The 17,731-nt window shown below is 36.8% G+C and overlaps 2 protein-coding genes across 2 annotated transcripts; both read left to right on the top strand.

Moving 5' to 3' along the window:
• The first annotated feature begins 5,122 nt into the window (after nucleotides 1-5,122).
• On the top strand, nucleotides 5,123-6,577 carry LOC146148012 (uncharacterized). The gene has a single exon (XM_083386432.1). It carries the CDS (start codon nucleotides 5,865-5,867, stop codon nucleotides 6,183-6,185), a length of 321 nt encoding a protein of 106 aa, XP_083242558.1. The 5' UTR covers nucleotides 5,123-5,864; the 3' UTR covers nucleotides 6,186-6,577.
• Nucleotides 6,578-12,042: 5,465 nt separating this feature from the next.
• Nucleotides 12,043-13,890, top strand: LOC146148011 (uncharacterized). Its single transcript, XM_083386426.1, has 2 exons — nucleotides 12,043-12,322; nucleotides 12,630-13,890. Exons 1-2 carry the CDS (start codon nucleotides 12,064-12,066, stop codon nucleotides 13,220-13,222), a joined length of 852 nt encoding a protein of 283 aa, XP_083242552.1. The 5' UTR covers nucleotides 12,043-12,063; the 3' UTR covers nucleotides 13,223-13,890.
• The last annotated feature ends 3,841 nt before the right edge of the window (nucleotides 13,891-17,731 follow it).

Raw genomic sequence — 17,731 nt, 5'->3', positions numbered from 1 at the left:
ATCCGAGTCCACACATCGTCATCCATAGTACTAATGAAAAGTGTAATAAAACTACTTGGAAAACGCAGTAACATTAGTTAATCTAGCTGAGTGTTTGTCGACCTTTTAAAGTCCGGGCACACCTGGCGAGCGAAGCGAGCGCGATTTTATTTTGGTATAACGCCATTTCTTGCAAGTTTTCATTAGCCTACATGCCGACAATAAAAAATAAACAAAATGCTAAAAAATATATGTCCAATATTTGTGAATACGTTTTCTGTTTGTCCGCGAGGCACTTGGCAGCCTTCCGCGGCACAACGGTAAAGTAGCGCTGATCTATGTTTCAAAAGACAGCGTCAAAACGTAAACAAACCGAATGGAGAAGGATCACACGCGCGAAGCGCGAAAAGTTTTCGCCTTTTCGTAGTTAAAATAATTAAAAAGTATTTGAAATGGAATCGTGCCTAGTTTGTCAAATAGGCGGCGGGCCGGATGAATTTCATCGGCGGGCCGGATCCGGCCCGCGGGCCGTAGGTTGCCGACCCCTGGTCTACGGCCTACGTAGGTTCATTGCCTACGGCCCGCGGGCCGGACCCGGCCCGCCGATGTAATTCTTCCGACCCGCCGCCTCTGACAAATTAGACAAGAGTCCATCTCACATACTTTTTAACTATTTTACATACGTAAGTGCGACAAATTTTCGCGCTTCGCGCGAATGATCATTCTACTCCGGTTTGTTTACGTTTGAATGTTGTCTTTTCAACTGGATCAGCGCTTCTTTGCCGTTGCGCCGTAGAAGGCCGCCATGTGCGTCGCGGAAAAACGGAAAACGTGTTTTCACAGAACTTGTTCTACTATTTTCATAACACAACTCTTAATTAAAATTTTGCGCGGCCCGCAGAGTCCTTTCTGAGTTTGATTTTGGCCAGCGACTAGAAAAAGGTTGCCGACCCCTGGTTTAGTGGTTTAATTCGATACTTGTGGGGTGTATTAGACGCCTGAATAGCAATTGCACGATGTACGGCATTACTGATTTCATTCGGATTTACCTAATGTAACTTATCACGTAATAACGCAGCTAATACTAAAGTGCAGTTTTCTGTATCGCATCGTCACTTGCAAAGCTATGTTAAGTATTAATTTATGTCGTATGGTCAATATAATAGATTGAAACGTAGCTTTTTTAAATAAAAAAAAACTGTAAAACACATAGAGAACTTAAAGCGCGTACCGAGTTGCTTTGACTGTCCTTTGGCTCAACCTACTTAAGCTTTACAAGTATTTAGGTGTTATGGAAATATGTTTAGAAGGGTGGGCTTCAGCTGATAAGTCATCAGTGTGTCGTACGTGAATCTAGTCGGCTTCCTCTTGTGACGTCATAAATGTCACGTGAGTAGTCTGGAGTTTTATAAACGAATACGGTTGATTTGATACCAGGGTCAGCGTTTTGTGAGCTGTACACAGTTTGCTTATCATGCTGACCATTCCTACATCTTAAAACGTTCGCTTGTCGAGTTGCAACTAAACGCTGTCAAATTCAATAGGCAGGTTGTCAGCTGTCCATATTTTTCCCAAGTGATTTAACATAAACAATAAATACTTATGCACCAATTAAGCCTTTTTTGTATTCCGGATGCCGAATCCCAAATGGGAATTGTGCGTTGATTCGTTTTTTTCAACACAAACGATTACATTCCAGAAGTTAAATTATTTTGTAAATCCACGCCTGTAGCTAATAAACATAAATGGCACGTACTTATTCGTGTTATTATTTGTCAACACAGGAGTTTTTTCTAACCAAAAACAATCAGTAGTATTTAAAACTATATTAGTCTACAATATTTGTAAAGGAATATGCTGTTGCTGCCAGGCATTGTTTCAATTGTGCAATGGTCTTCCTTGTAAAGTCTCGTTTCAATAATTAATTTTAGGTCTTGAAGAGACGCTTCTAAAAGTTTATTGAATGGTAAATGCCATGCGGAGTAAGAAGTGCACCAAAATAGCAAAACACGTATAGTTTGATTTTTTCGCTTGCGCCACGTAAAATGCAGTAAACAAATAACGTTCTAATTTGTTAAGGGAGACGTAACGAGAAAATACAATTACATCGATGTAACTCTAACACTTGTAAAACTAATCCCATGATCTGGGTCCAACAACTTAAGGCTTTTAATAAGTTGTATATATAGTATTAAAAAGTTGTGCACGTGCCGACGCACACGCTGTACTGTAGAGTGTAGGTGACATCAGGAGTGACGACTTATTTTAATATCACCTATAAATTAGGCTCACCGACAAGGAAATGTTTAGTGTGTGAAACGCAGTGCACAGTTTAGGTTAGTGTATATATCAATCACATTTTTTGTAACACAACGAAAAGTTGTATTAATATTTTTTATATGTTTTAAAAATTTTACGTTTTTGGCATACTTTGCTTATTTTAATTGAGTAATCTTTGCAGGAAAATACAAATGTTGGCAAAACATAACATAAAACGAGATAAAGCACAACGTATAATAAAGTTGGCGAAATTGTATTTATTAAAAAGTAAAATTACTTCTTGGATATCACAGGATGTTTTTATCAACGAAGGTCAAAAACAGAAAAGCCCATCAAAATGCAACAAATTTTTCGGAAAAGTCAAGAGGAAGTCTGCTGTATGAACGTATATAGCCAGAAACTATTTAATCAATTTTTCATTGATGCAGCTTAGATTGATAAGTGTAATAAATGATTAGTTTAAACATCACCTTTAAATATGTGCAAAGCACGGGAGCTGGGGGACTCGCCTACATGTCGACCTTTTTCATTTTTAGTGGGCCGCGAGCTATTTTTTAATAGTTAAGTTTTATCATAATCATATAGCTGTGGACCGCTTGATAGCCGTACATTCTTCTACTGAGTATTTTAATTTCTACTGAGTATTTTAAAGTTTGTATGGCTAAGAGTTTTTGTAGCGGGGTCCAACTACACAAATAAACGCATTTTTTTACAATTAACGCAAAAAAGTTTGCTGACCAAGCTGATCTAAAAAATTTGTTGCTCCCATCTCGAATGGAAAATAATGACTAACATAGTGTATTCGTCACTTTATGACAAACTATACACCATTTTCGACTTTTTTGTAATACGTGCAATAAGCATATCACTAGAGAAATCGATAGGTTTGTTGATGCCCGAGGCAAAGTATTAGTTATAGATGCCCACCACAGCATCAGTGGCACCTTAACAAATTTCATAGTGCCTAAACACGATTTTTTGTTTTCGTAAAAAAAAAGCACAACTTTTTATCGACGAGAGCGATGAAAAGGGAAAATCTATTATTAATTAGCAAAAAAAGAATATAACAACGATTTTGCTTTGCTTTGTATAAGTCTTTATAGAACAGTTATATAATGGAGTTCACGTTAATGAGAATACCTCTCTTGCCATAGGCTGGTGATAATGTAAAAAATGCCCAGATGTTGCCCCTGTGCTCTTTATGCATATGCGACTTTTATGCGTATCTTTTCATACGGCTGACGGTAACGAAACAAAACTATTAAAGAGCAAATTGAGTGTCTTTGTTTATTCTGTTTAGTCTGTTTGCTCAGCGAAGGGCACGTTACAACATGGGTTTTGTACAGTAAAGTGTTTGTTTGAGTCAACCATTGAAAATACCCGCCCGATGGGCCAATGTGTTAGTTCGTTAATTATTAATGACTTTTCGTGAACGTTAAACACAAGTGATGCCTTTGAAATTTACAGTTGCCCTTGTAAATTTTACACAATTCTACTTAGAAAAAAACAGCCACAAAACCTTATTTTAGAGGCACAGCTGAAAGCTTTATTGTTGCGTGTACAGTACATTATCTAATATCTTTTTTACAATTACACAACGTGTGGCATTACTAATTTGATTAGTATTGAACAAATGTCGCTAAGCGTCATGAAACTTAGATGAGATCGATTACTGCCATATAAAACAGATTGCCTGTCGAAAAACTAATTAATATTAAGTTTTTGCCGCATTTCTAACAACTTGAAGATGTAATTATAATGCAGTACAAGGCACAAAAAAGTAAAAACCTTCATAAAAAATATAATAAAACCTGGTATACATTATTATAATGATTTATTTGTTTGTATTTCTCAGCCATTTGTTGTCTTTGACGCTGAAGTAGCAGAGTGGTGAAATGGCAACGGACCTACCCTTTAGCTTAACTTCCTCGTGCTTTGAACTTATTTTGTCGGTCATAGAAATGAAGAAGCGTTCGACTGTTTACTCTTCGCTGTACGTGAGGCGGGTCGCCTTCCTAGTGTGACGTCATAAAGTCACGTGAGAGACGTATAGGGTTATCTATGAATGAAAAAGACTGTTCTCGGGGTCGCCGTCCTGCGAACTGTATACTTTGTTGCCGCTTCGTTGTGCAGAAAGCCATTCTATTTATAAGTTTTGAAACGTGCGCTTGATGAAGAACTCAGTTGGAAGAAATATCTGTTCAATTCAACGGATAATGTGTCACTTTCCTAGAATTGTTCAGAAATTTGTAATTCTTTATTTCCACGTCAATTGGTTCATCGAGGAAACAATAAACCTCTATTGGGTAAATTTTTGAATTACACAACTCGCAGTTAAACAGACACAAATACGGTTAAAAGCCCTGTGTTAGCTTAGCAGGAATTATCACTCACCAGAGACATCCACTTGAATTCAAACGCATGGAAAGTGTCAATCATTTTACATTTCTATCTTCCAGATTGTTTAAAGTAAAGTCATTAACTGCAGAGTGATATTCGCGACGTTACAATAATTCAGAATAAATTTTTAAACAAAAAGCATTTGTTTGAAGTTTTAATTATTTCCTAAAAGCTAAGTATTATTCTGTTTAACTTTCCAACCAAGTTTGGTGCTACGTTAAACTTAAGAAAGTAAAATCAATTGATAAAACTTCTTGTTTGCTGAGGTTACATGGAAATATGCCAGGACGCGGGTGTGTTAATAATAGGGCAATTAGTTTTTTATGACGTATTTATTTAACGGCTGCCTACGTGACGGCAGCCACGCTGCGTTAAGATGACGTCACGCGTTCTTATGACGCGGCGTTCTTCGGTTCCTCTATAAATGAGGCTCGTCGAGTGGTGAAATTCAGTGGGCGAAAGAGCAATTTGCAATATGTGGCATCTGCTGAATTTTTTTAACGAAAAGGTGTTTTGGGAGCTCAGGTTTTTGAGGCTACAGTTTTATTAGGGTTTCATGAGTTAATCTGTTAAAATAGGCCCAGATTGCGAAGCCACACACTGCACTGTGAAACTACATGGAGAGGTGTTTGCGGCAAATATAATACGTGTCTGCTACTTAAAAAGTTTTTTTCGGTAAAATGCCATGCAAGCAGTTGATTTGTTACAAGTGCTGATTTTACCATATTTTTACGTTGTTGAATTTATTTTATAATATTTCATATAGATTGTAGAGCGTTGGCTACATTCTGTACAAATAAAAGCAGACGTTCACTGACAAACAACTAAGTTAGCGAACTTAGCCAAATCGATGTTTCCCCTCGAAATCGTGATAGATTGCGAATGTAATCTATAAATAATTCCCAGTTTAATGAGGCGTAAACAACTTTTCTCGAATGCTACAGTAATTGTTTTTTCTGTGGCCAGGGTATATGTAGCTGCTCTTAGATTCTGATCAACTCCATTAAACGCTTTTATTGTTATTTTTTTGTATCGACCATTGGAGTGGGCTTTGATGTAATTATGTACAGCTTTACACTTCTGTTTAAGATATAGTTATTTAAACCGATTGAAACCCGGTAATACAAATTACATTTTATATTGCAGCGATTACTTACAAATTTATTAAAGACTCGAATTTAAATTTTACCGATTAGTAAAAAATAATGCCTTCTTCAATGCACATGAAATCGATGGCCGGTGGGGCGTTCAACATTCTGCGGCAGCACTTTGGCATCTACCCGCTTATGGGGGCTGTCACCTTCGTGGGGTCAATGAGCGTAGGGGCGCTGACCTACACTGCCTTGGTCAAGAACGACGTGACGTTCAACCGGTGGAACTCGAATCAGCTCTTCGAAACGGTCGACTGGGACAATGTGCGTGAAAAGATGCTTCCGAGGAGGCTAGAAATCGAAGCGCACAAAGACAATCCCGCCCTGCGCGAGCTCCTAAAGGAGGTTTACGCCGACGGCAGATACAGCCGGTAAAAATGCGAACCTTATAAAGGCGCACGCACATTCTTGGACTTCGCAGCTGATTCTGTATTTTCCTTTTTATTTTTTATGCCGTAATTTATTTTTTATTACCTTTTGCGCACAAGGCACGCCCTAATGATGAACGACACTCGTTATTTTATATTGAAAGACAAAAGTACAAAGTTATTTCCGGCTAGGCAACGAAAGCAACTCGACGACCAATAATACTGTTTGCTCTTTGCGTACTTATAGCTATTTGAATTTAAAGCTGTGATAATTTGACTTTACTGTACTATTACTTTTCTTCGTACCTCAAGAAACTGGTGTTATTTTCTGCAACAACTGTCAGCGTTTGAGAATCCGAAATGAGCTTTGGACGATCAAAAAAAGCTTTTAAAACCTTATGTTTGAATGTTTTCTCAATTTTTGTTTGCACTAATGGATGTTAGCTTATCGTGACTTGTGAATGCTTTAGTTCCATGTTGGTACTTAAGTTGCACCGTTTAACGTTTTCGGCTGTTTAAACTTTGTGCTATTCGGTACATGCCTTGCTACGTCAAGTTCGCTGCGTCAACCTTGAAATGTGCGAAAGGTCACGAGTCAGCGATTTGGAACGTTTTCAAACTGCCATACGGCGGCTATAAGTGCAACAGCCTTAATGCAATCCATGTTGCAATGCCCATTCAATCACTTAGCTTTCTTTTATATAGGATATTGATTACTCGGTAAACGCATTAAAAGTTCAATATGCATTATTGGTCGTAGAAAAATTCTGTTAAATAGGTGTTTATATTTGTAATACGTCTAGCACCAGTATTCATGTGAATTAAAAACTGCGTGTCTTTATATGTATTTTGCAAACGTTTCCCTGTTTGATAATAATTTGCTTTATGATCTTTATTTATAATTGCGGTTGAGCGATACGAAATTAATTTTTGCTGTTTTGTATTTTAAAGAACGTTAGACGCCACGTGTGTCGTTTAAATAAACTTTTGAGTAATATAAGTTTGACTATAGGTTCGTACTGTCAATGTTTATACCTGCAGGACTGACGTAGTAGGGTCAACAACCCGGCAACAAACAACAACGCAAAAGTTATATGCTTTTTTTTTCTTTTTTACTTTTCAAATTATAATTATTCATAACTAATTAACGATGCAATAACGCATTGTTATCGAACATTCCAAACAGTTTATTTTCTTCTTATGGTGACAAAAACTAAAATTGTTTAGCGCAGAGGGCATATTTGTTTACATAAAGGGCCTGGTTGTCACTAAACCAATAAAACATTAACAACATATTTTACAGGCTCAGATTTTTTTAGAGGCGTAGCGTATAGTTTATTGACCTCCGGCTTGAGGAAAAAAAACTATAAATAGGACTACGACTAGGCCTATCTTACCTTTTCCTAAGCCATTGTGGCTTACGGTGGGGCATACGGTGAGGCATTAACCTTTAACCTGAATATCGCTTGGTGATTTAAAATTCGAAAAAATGTTGTGCAATTTAAAAAAAAAAGCCAATTGGAATGTTTGGCAAGCGGGCTTTTTTATACCTATAACTTTTATACCTATAAGGTAATGGTGGGTGTATCGCTGAAAATTAATAATTGCGAAGACTAAAAATGATGCGTTATTCATGACAAACATATAAGTGCAATATGTGCAAGTGTTAAAAGTAAAATCAATTATGGGGTTAGCCAACTTCTTTATTATTTATCGTAGAGGCAAAAGTAAATTTATCTTGCTAAGACTATGAAATTGATCTTCCAAATGTTAAACTTTTGTTTTCTTTTGTAAATTATAAGGACACAACAAACGAGTGCGAAATATAAAAAATAGGCGAGATAAAGCACATGTTAGAAAGCGTCGATTTAGCAGGGAGGTATTATAATAGGGCTGGGGATTTGTGCTTACTTGTACTATGGGCTTGAGCCCTGTCCACTTGCATTGAAAGTCATTCATTCTATTATTCTTAGTGGCGATAAGATGTTTCGATTTCTTCACCAATTTGACCAAACTGAGAAACATATTTCAATTCAGCACGGATTCGACGTATAGTTACAACGGTAAATAACAAAACGCGCGCACAACAACAAACACAACAGGGTTTTAATTAGATCCGCCACCATACAAAACAACATATAAACAGGATTGCGGACTACACTTATCAAGTTTCGCCGAGATCCAGGCAGTGACCTCTTCCCAGAAAGTTACTACTTTGCTAAAACAATATAACACATGCGCCACACTTTTTAGCGCATCGCAGCACAAACATATTTATCCGAGTCTTTATTTCCAAATGAGCACAGGGCGTTATTGGTCACGATGGCTCAGGTTTAGTTTGATCTCAAAACTTCTAAATATCTTTTCCGCCGTGCAGTCGTAGGTAATTTGGTAAAGTTCGCCCTAAAAGTGATGCAGTTTGGTAAAACTTGTAAGACCTGTTCCCACAAGTTGACCGTACAGGGTATACAAGCGCTCTTGCGCCTGATGTGTATCATGATTTTAAACTGATTATCTCCATCATCTCCACTAATACGTTTACGCAAATGATGCCTGTTAAACTGTTATCCACTTACTTAGATAAATGAACCAACTGAATTAGGACCGAAATAAACAAACAAAAGAGGCTAAAAGTGAGAGTGTTTTTGTTTTTAGTCAATTAAAAACTTGCAACTGGTCAAGTTTCGCTTCGACAACCGTTTATTTCAATAACTGGTTCTTAGCATAATTGGCATTACAAGGGAAAATATTGCAACATTTAGGACAACAACATTTAGTTCGGAAGCAGATCTAGAATGTTTGTTTCGGAAGGGTATAAAATAAATTAATTTTAAATTATAACGTCACGCCACAAAACAAGAGAGCTTAAGAAATTACTGTTCTTAGCCAAGCTAGAGGGGAAAGCGTTTGCGCCACGCGCAAACAACTTGCATTTGTTAGTTTATATTGCCAAACTAGTTTTGATCATAAGTAGAAAATTTTGGAAAATAATTTGTGAGCCATTACCGATTTCCACAAAAACCACCGTATAAGTTTGCTCCAAGCGCAAAACAACAAACACATAGGCCTAATGTGTTAATAACGTTGGTTGTGAGTTGTTAATTACAGTATAACTGCCACATTCACACGAAAGCACCAACTGCATTTCTCAAAACTAGATTAATTAGAATAACTTTTAGTTTATATTCCGCGCGGCTAGTCTATGATCACATATAATAGAAAAAGTTTCAGTCAAGCGATAACAACTTTTATCGTTTCTATGATCTAAGTCAGTGGTCTCCAACCTTTTTAATAAGCGACCCCAATTTAAATAAAATGAAATCAGAATTTACATTGCGACCCCATTTGTTTTCAGATAAGAAAACTAAGTAAACACGTAAATTACTAAGTAACACGTAAATTATAACATTTCCAGAGAACTGTGGCTATATGTGCACCAAAATGATTTATTTTAGGATGTTTTATTTAAATTATGAATTTGAATTTAGCACACGAACAAACACAAAAATTTCAATATGTTTAACACTAAATGGCATTTTGTGCTGCATAGTGTTAACCAGTTTTGAAAAACGCGACTCCACTTTGCCTATAAGCATAACCGTAATGCTCTACTTCCAAGCGATTTACGATGTTTGGTTGTTAATATGCTCATTGCGCTGAATTTCTTTAAACAAATTGTGTGGTTGAAAACGGAAAAAAATAGTTAACTGACGAAATTGGACAGAGTCGGGTAAAGTAATTGCATCGAAGTCCAAAAGCAAATATTTATTTGCTGAAATCTTTGTATCCTACCAGCTCTTAAGAGCTAAAAACGTATTTTATGTAGAAACACCAAAAATATATCTTTGCTATGTACCCAGTCAGGTTTATTAATGTGACGTCATTGCAAAGAAAACAAAATACATAAATCGTACTAAAACAGCAGAAATATGGTAAGTTAGGGCGACCCCAGAAAAATTTTAGGCGACCTCACTTGGGGTCGCGACCCACAGGTTGGAGACCACTGATATAAGGTATCAAAAATGTGAATTAGCCTTTACACTCTCGGTGTTATGTGGATATCGAAAAGTTGTAAAACAAACGCGCGAAAAAAGAGCAAAAAAATATGTTCGCTAAGTTTAAAGTTTTTCAGTATCATAAAACCCAAGGCGCCTTTGGTCTGAAAAGAGTTTTACAAGTCATTTAAACATATAAACAGTAATAAAAGATTGCGAAAAATATTTGCATTAATGTAGGTAAAACAGTCCTACATTATAGTTTTTGGTATGGCCTCTTGTCATGTTTTAATTAAAATAGCCGTTGATTGCAGCCGTGATTGATTAATTAATGAATTACTATCGAGTGTCGCTCCAGAGTCCAGGGCGATATTTAATGCATGGTTATTTTGGTAATTACACAACGCTTCGTTATACCAACGCCTTTATTATAGATAGGCGTTGGTTATAGCCTACTGATGTATTTTTAAATATGACATCTATGTATGTATTATTTATTGCTATGTGCGTAATTGTGTTTTGTTTAATAAGTTCCTAGCAAAAGTCGTTAATGTGTTTTTAGATAATTATTTGCACGCAATTTTTTTCTCTTTGCAACTTATATATTGCTAAAATAGAAAGGGTCAGTCTCTTTGTATAACCACTTGTGGTATAAGGCTGATCCTTCCCCAAATCCGGTAAGTTTTTTTACATTTTCTATTTTTTTTATTTTACCTGTTTAAAGTCATTTTAAAACTTTAATACAAGTCATTTAAAAATTGGCCTATTATTTAAGAATCGTCTATAACAGTGGTTCTCAAAGTAATTTTCATATTCCTCCCTTAAAGACTCAAACACTGTTAATTCTTCCTAAAAAATAAAGTGAACAGTTTTCATTCACTTTTCCTCCCCTATTCCTCCCCGGAACAAATTTCCTCCCTCAAGTTTAAAAGCCAAGTGGCTCCCTTTGAGAACCACTGGTCTACAATAATTACAACAGGGTCGCACTTACCGCCGATAAGGGCCCAGCATTGGAAGTTGTAAAATATTATGTTAAAAACTCTAGTAAACTTATTTGTTTTTCAGAATTTGCACGAGTCACGTTTTAAACATTTTAATATTATTGAATTAGGGATGTCTGATAATATCGGATCGGAAGAGATACCCGATGCCAAGTCGTAGTATTAACGCTACTCGTCGGGGATTAGGTTGGTATCGGTGCCGATCCGATGCCAAATTGAAAAAGGTTCAGCAATAGTATAATCCAAAACAGCGATCCTACCTTGAAAGGTAAATTTATCTAAAAATAGTAGGGTAATAACTCGTGGTAACTAAACTTCTTAGCGCGAAGTAAATTGTGTCTCGGTTTTGCAACCACATATCAAGAATCGGACAACCCCATATGGAATTTACAATCCACAAGTTGATAATTAACTAAGCATCAATATCAGTCTTATTGTATTTCTATTTTTATTTTACGATACGCTGTTGTATTTTTCAAAAACATCTTTTATGATTAAATAACTCAATTAAATATGATGCTCAGAAAAGTGGGGGCTATATAATTAAGTTTACACCGGAACCAACTGACGAAAATACAGCCCCAGTTAAGATTAAAGTGAAAATAATTTAGCAGGCGAGATCACTTATTAAGATGGAAAATCTTAAAATAACTAAGATATCAGAAAAATGCATCAGCAAAGTACTAAATAAAATTGGTGCGAACCTATTACTTCATCACACAGAGGCATTGCGCCATACTCTTGAAACTTCCCATTCACAAAATGTTGGGAGTTTCCCCGGTGCCTCCCGGCGGGACGTGTAGTAAATTTAGCCAAGCACTACTAGTATGTTTGGAAGCAGTGTAGGCCTACATTTGTTAAGTATTGCTATTCGTGTATTCGTGTAAGTATGAAAATAATCCAGAAAGATCGAACAAGAATGGCCAACCTTTTTGCATTGATAATCGTTTTTGCTGTATGTTGGCCATATGCTTCAGCTAAAGTTACCGAAGGAGACCTTGCCGTCATTAATCGGCTAATTAGTAACGCTGAAGTTTCCAAAGGTAAATGTGGACTGGAAAAATATCCGCTTAACGACTTATGCAGGCCGTGTGAGGAGATCTGCGGTCCTCAATTGGACAAAACGCTTTGTTACTCTAAGTGTCCAGGTATGTTTAGTAGTTTTCTATACTGTTTTTTTGTTTGATAGGAACAACGTTAAACATTGTTCACAATTTAACTGTGGGTTACTTGAAATCTAGTTAACTTCTACCATTCAAAGTCAGTATATTGGGAATAAGGCCATGACCGCAGCAATTAATATGAGTAAACATCATTTCTATTTATAGTTATACTACTCCAATTTGTTACTGTTAAAAGCCAAAAGTATGTAACTGAAAACCACGAAATTGTTTACTGTATTAGAATTGATATCTACACATGGCACGACAATTTAACACTGAGTTTATTTTACAGTTGTATACATAAAGCTGTTTCTCATCGAACCGGCACTCAATCTGCTGAACCCGAAAATCGCCAAAGTGACGCAATATCAATCTAGTCAGAACGCCAGCTTGCAATTGCTTCGAGAGTTTGTTAACAATGCCATGTATTCGGGCCAGCAAAATACCGTCGATTTTAGAAACACATACGTTTTGTATTGTCTTGTAGGCGGGCTTTACATTTTAGGATTGGTCTACCTAATTTATAGCTGCAGAGCCAACTTTAAACGCCTGTTCAATGGCGTGTTGAGTAGCTGCCACGCCGAGCGCACCAGTTCCCAAAGCTCTGCTAACATGTCGCAAACCACAGCTGTGGCGTTACCAGCCGGGTCAACAAACGTGCCACCACCAGCCTTGCCATTGAGCACTACAGCAGCCGCCCCAGTCGAAGCTGCTGCACAGAGCCAGCAGCCAGGACAGATGTGCTTTAACCTGTTTCCGCCGGCCGTGGAAACCAGCGAAACGGAAGAGAAAGTGCACCCGATGTCGGCCAATCAGCAAACTAAGTTTACCAATCGCGGCGACGAAACCGACCCTCTCGTGTTCGACGACAAAAATGGACGTTAAACCTGGATTCTCCACGAGATTGACATAACTAGAACTGAAGGGCAATTTATCTTTCGATAAATGCGTGCAACCGCTTTACAAAACCCTTAATTCCAACCCTCTTTTTGTATGTTGTCAAAATTTTTCCATTAGGGAATGTCAATGTTGCCAAATTGATTCGTATACAAAGCCAAAACCAGCGCCAAAACAATGTAAAAAATGTGTAACGTTTGTTCAAAACCTTCAAAGCTTTGACACCGCGGTCCCACATTCCCTTTTTCTTTTGAGTGGTTTCGCTTGATTGGTCGCCTATTTTCTCCCTGAAGGGTGGCCGCTTAACTGAGCCAGCCTGTCACCAGTATAATGTGTAACTGTATGACGTGGGTAAAACATACTTTTAAGCACAAGCCACAATTTCTAATATGTTTATTAGTAGTCCCTTATCATGCGGTGTGTCTGATAATAACGTTTGTTTTCATACTTGATGTTGTTTCATCGAAGTTGTTATTTCCGCTAATGAAAATTACACCACGAACGCATAACCTGGTAAATCCCCTAAAGGCATTTTGATGGAATTCACCTACCTTCTTTTACCTTTTGGTGTTGCTGTCGTTCCTATAGCAACTGTTTGATTGTAAATAAATGTGCTACGGTTATTTATTTACCCAAGAAGCTAAGCTTTGGGTCGCTCGCATTTTTAAAATAACGATGTTCTTCTATCTTACGTAAACTCTAAAGGGCAAACACTACGTCTCGCTTACAAAGTTCACGTTAATTATTCTGGACCAACAATTTTAGTTTATTATCTTTAGTATAGTAAAATATTATTTAAAAACTTTACATTGTTGGCCTATTTCCCGAGAAATTCACTGACACAGAACGTTTTAAAATCACCCCAGCCTCTGTGATCGTATTTATATTTGAATATAAAAATGCAACAACCTTGACTTTTTTTTCATAGGTGAAAATTTTGAAATTCTGGTAATCCCGAATGGTTAAAATAACGCCGAGACAGAGAGTAGTTGGTTTATTCAACGCAAATTGAACTCAATTTTGATTATTTGCATATTTTTTCTCGACCTTTACAAAAAACTTTCAAGGCAGCAACGTGTACCAAACACATGTTAGGATGGTGACTCCCCTAAAATATTTTCAAAAAAGCACCACGGGAATTGCAAAACATTCCCCACTTTTCAATTACGCATGTTATTGAGGCCCGGCTGCTTCTGTTCATTTGGAGATACGTGTTGGTTTATCGAAAATAAAGATTATATAACAAGTGGCACTGCCAGTAAATTTCAAGTGTGGGATAAAAAGGGAATAGCATGTTACTGTTGCATAATTGCCGTTATTGACACATAAATAAATAAAGACGTTGTATCATTTACGTCATAGGCGCATAATACTTCCTAAATTAATTTCTTAAGCGATTCCCTGTATTGAATCAATGACTTGCACCAAAATAATTGTTTTTACGTACTCGGCTTGACTTTAGTCTTCGGAGTAAAACCACTTGACATGACAATTAACCACATATACAAAACAACGTTTTGTTTAATTTGCCAGTTTTACATTTTAAGTGCCCCTTTTCAATCTCTATTCTATGGGCAGTAATTTGGATTATATTTCTGGTATGTCTTGACCCATTTAGATAAATTTATTTACGCAGAAGTGTCGTGCGTCTCATCGCACCATCGAAAATGAAAGTTTTGTCAACTTAAACAAACGATAAGGCGTTCTTTTCGCTTCGCGTGAATCGATAACACGTTTGGAATATAGCTTTTGTAAAACTACGGTATAACACATGGGTGGGCAATTCTTTTTAGCCGCGGGCCGCATGAGAAACCTAAAACATTGTGGCGGGCCGGGTCAAATATAATATAGGATCTAAAATACGTACAATATGACGTCATACTCTGACGATGTAAATCAAATAATCAACCAATTTGTTATTACGTTTAGAGTTGTGCGAAAATGTGCAATTTAAGACGGATTTGAACAAGGGCACAAAACGTTGCGCGAAGCGCGAAAAATTTGCGACTATGTTTGTTTGAAAATGCAAACTTTAATTTAGATTTAGACGGCACGTAAAGCATTGAGCACCGACTAAAAATGTACATTGCTTGATATATTAGCGTTTATTAAGTTGTGGGGCGCGTTGACCCAAAATTTAAGATAAAAATACGTGAAAATTTCGTACGAAAAACTTACCTGTATGTTTTTTCTTCGTTTTTAAAACTTTAAGTTACCGATGTGTTACAAAGTTTAACAAACTTAGCCTAATATTTACATATTTAGGCTAAGTTTGTTAAACTTTCGTCGGAAAAAGTGCCACTGAGCAGAGGACGCTATTTGTCTGTGAAATTGCCAAAAAATCGAGTGGAGCAACACATACGAGCAACACATAAGAGATTCGCGCAAAGCGCGAAAATAATTTCCGTTTTAGCATTTAGAACAGGCTAAAAATCGAATTTGCCGGGGTCTTGACACGATCTGTCAAACTTGCCCTGGTTTTCGCTTAGCCTATGTATTTTGTTGAAAATAAGCCGCTGGCCGGATTAAACTGCTTGGCGGGCCGGATCCGGCCCGCGGGCCGTATGTTGCCCAGGTCTGGTATAACACCTATATCCAACATAAAACTTTAAAAAATGAACGAACTGTGAAGTGTTCTTAAGATAACTTCTTTGTGACATCACGTTTTGACGTAAGTTTGTGACGTCACGGGATGACGAAACTTTTTGACGTAATGTGTAAAAAACGCATGGCCCTCCCCTAATTAAAAATCGTAGGACCGCGTCTAGTTTCTATTAAGATAAGAACACTTCCTCTATAATACAGATTATTCTGTATTAAAAGTATCAATAAAAGCACATCAGTCTTGTGGCTCCGAAACATAATATTTGGAAAGAATGGCGCAAATTAAAAAAGTTTAAGAACCCCATAGACTTTGCTTTGGGCCAATGGGCCAACCACTTCATAACAACCATAATATAAGTATTCTATAAGTGAAACCGACTTTATTTCGTCTTCAATGGAGCGTGAAAATAGCGTAGTACAAAATCAGTAATTTTGTAAATTTGTATAGATCTAGACTAGCGGTTCTTAACCAGTGGGCCATGGCTCACTGGTGGGCCATATTAAGAACATTTAAGGTGGGCCACAGACCAATATAAAAAAGCTAGATTTAGTTTCATTTGTGTCTATGTTTTGTTCTAAACTTATTTTACAGTTTTTTCCTTTATAAAACTATTGGGCCACAGAATTTTTTGCAACGTAAATGGGCCACGAAAGAAAAAAGGTTGAGAACCACTGATCTAGACTTAACCAATTAGTGTTATAAGTTGTTTATACTAACTTTGTAGTAAAACATGTGCCCCTAAACGATTGGTATGTTGACAGCCCTTTAATAACATAAATATTGATTTGATATCGTTTATATGGCAAATTAAAATTTCCCCAACAAAGTTGAACTAAATTTGCTAGTAGTAAATTGCGTTGGGTAATACTAATTTACGGAATAATGAATAGTCAGAACGCTCACTAATTTAAGTGTTACCCCGTTAAAACAATTATTAAACCAATGCACAATATTTGGGTTAGGGTGGGGGTTAGTGTTTGGGTGAAGGTGGGTCAAGTGTTATTATATTTAATAATAATACAGTGAGCGTTCCGACCACCCCTAATTCCGTAAATTAGTGTTACCCATTGCGTTTCAGCAAGCAGCGCCTGAACAACCCTTACTATGTCTTGCTTGTTCATTGGATCGAGAATATTGTGTGATAAATGCTACAGCGCCATAAAATGAATTATTTAAAAACTTGCTGCATTTCATTAATGTATAAACAAAGTAAATAGATATATTTCTTTGAAGTTTTCAAAATTTCTCTTCCAACAGAAACAGCCCTAGGCATTAAACTGTTCATTTTCAGGCTAATGATAACATCTCTGTGTATATTCACGTTTGGCACCACATGGACCCAAATGTTTGCTTCCTGATATAGAATAGGTAGTGGCTTGCCTGCGTATCTAACTTATTTACAGTTCCTGTTTATATATGGATCTAAATTTCAAAACAATTTAATGCTAAAATCATGGACATGATGTTCAAAAACCCAACACATGGATATCAGGATTTAACTTGAATAAATCAGCAGAGTTGTGGACAATAGTGCAAGTTTTGATGTTTGCTTTCAGGTAAAATTAACTGAAATTAAATAGCGTATTCGGCGCTCTTTCACTTATGTACGTGAAAATTAATAAAAAAAAAACTTTCTTTAAATGCTGCATACCACAACGCATATTGTTTGAGTTAGGGTGCGGGTTAGCGTTTGGTTGAGGGTGGGTCAAGTTATTATTAATAATAAACATAATATTACTTGACCCACCCTCACCCAAACGCTAACCCGCACTCTAACCCAAACAATATGCGTTGTGGTATGCGGTATTATTTTGTTTTAGTTTTTGCATAACTTTTCACGTACATAAGTGAAAGAGCGCCGCGCATTCAAGTATTGATTGCAACTATTGCTC

The sequence above is a fragment of the Ascidiella aspersa genome, chromosome 4, assembly GCF_963924565.1.
Source record: "Ascidiella aspersa chromosome 4, kaAscAspe10.2, whole genome shotgun sequence".
NCBI lineage: Eukaryota > Metazoa > Chordata > Ascidiacea > Phlebobranchia > Ascidiidae > Ascidiella > Ascidiella aspersa.
Note: the sequence above shows the minus strand (reverse complement) of the source record. Positions and strands in the feature narration are given on the sequence as shown.

Coding starts and splice junctions, on each gene's coding strand:
- LOC146148012 (XM_083386432.1), top strand. CDS start 5,865: ATGCCTTCTTCAATGCACATGAAATCGATGGCCGGTGGGGCGTTCAAC.
- LOC146148011 (XM_083386426.1), top strand. CDS start 12,064: ATGAAAATAATCCAGAAAGATCGAACAAGAATGGCCAACCTTTTTGCA. Junction 12,323..12,629: donor TTGTTACTCTAAGTGTCCAG/GTATGTTTAGTA, acceptor TTTATTTTACAG/TTGTATACATAAAGCTGTTT.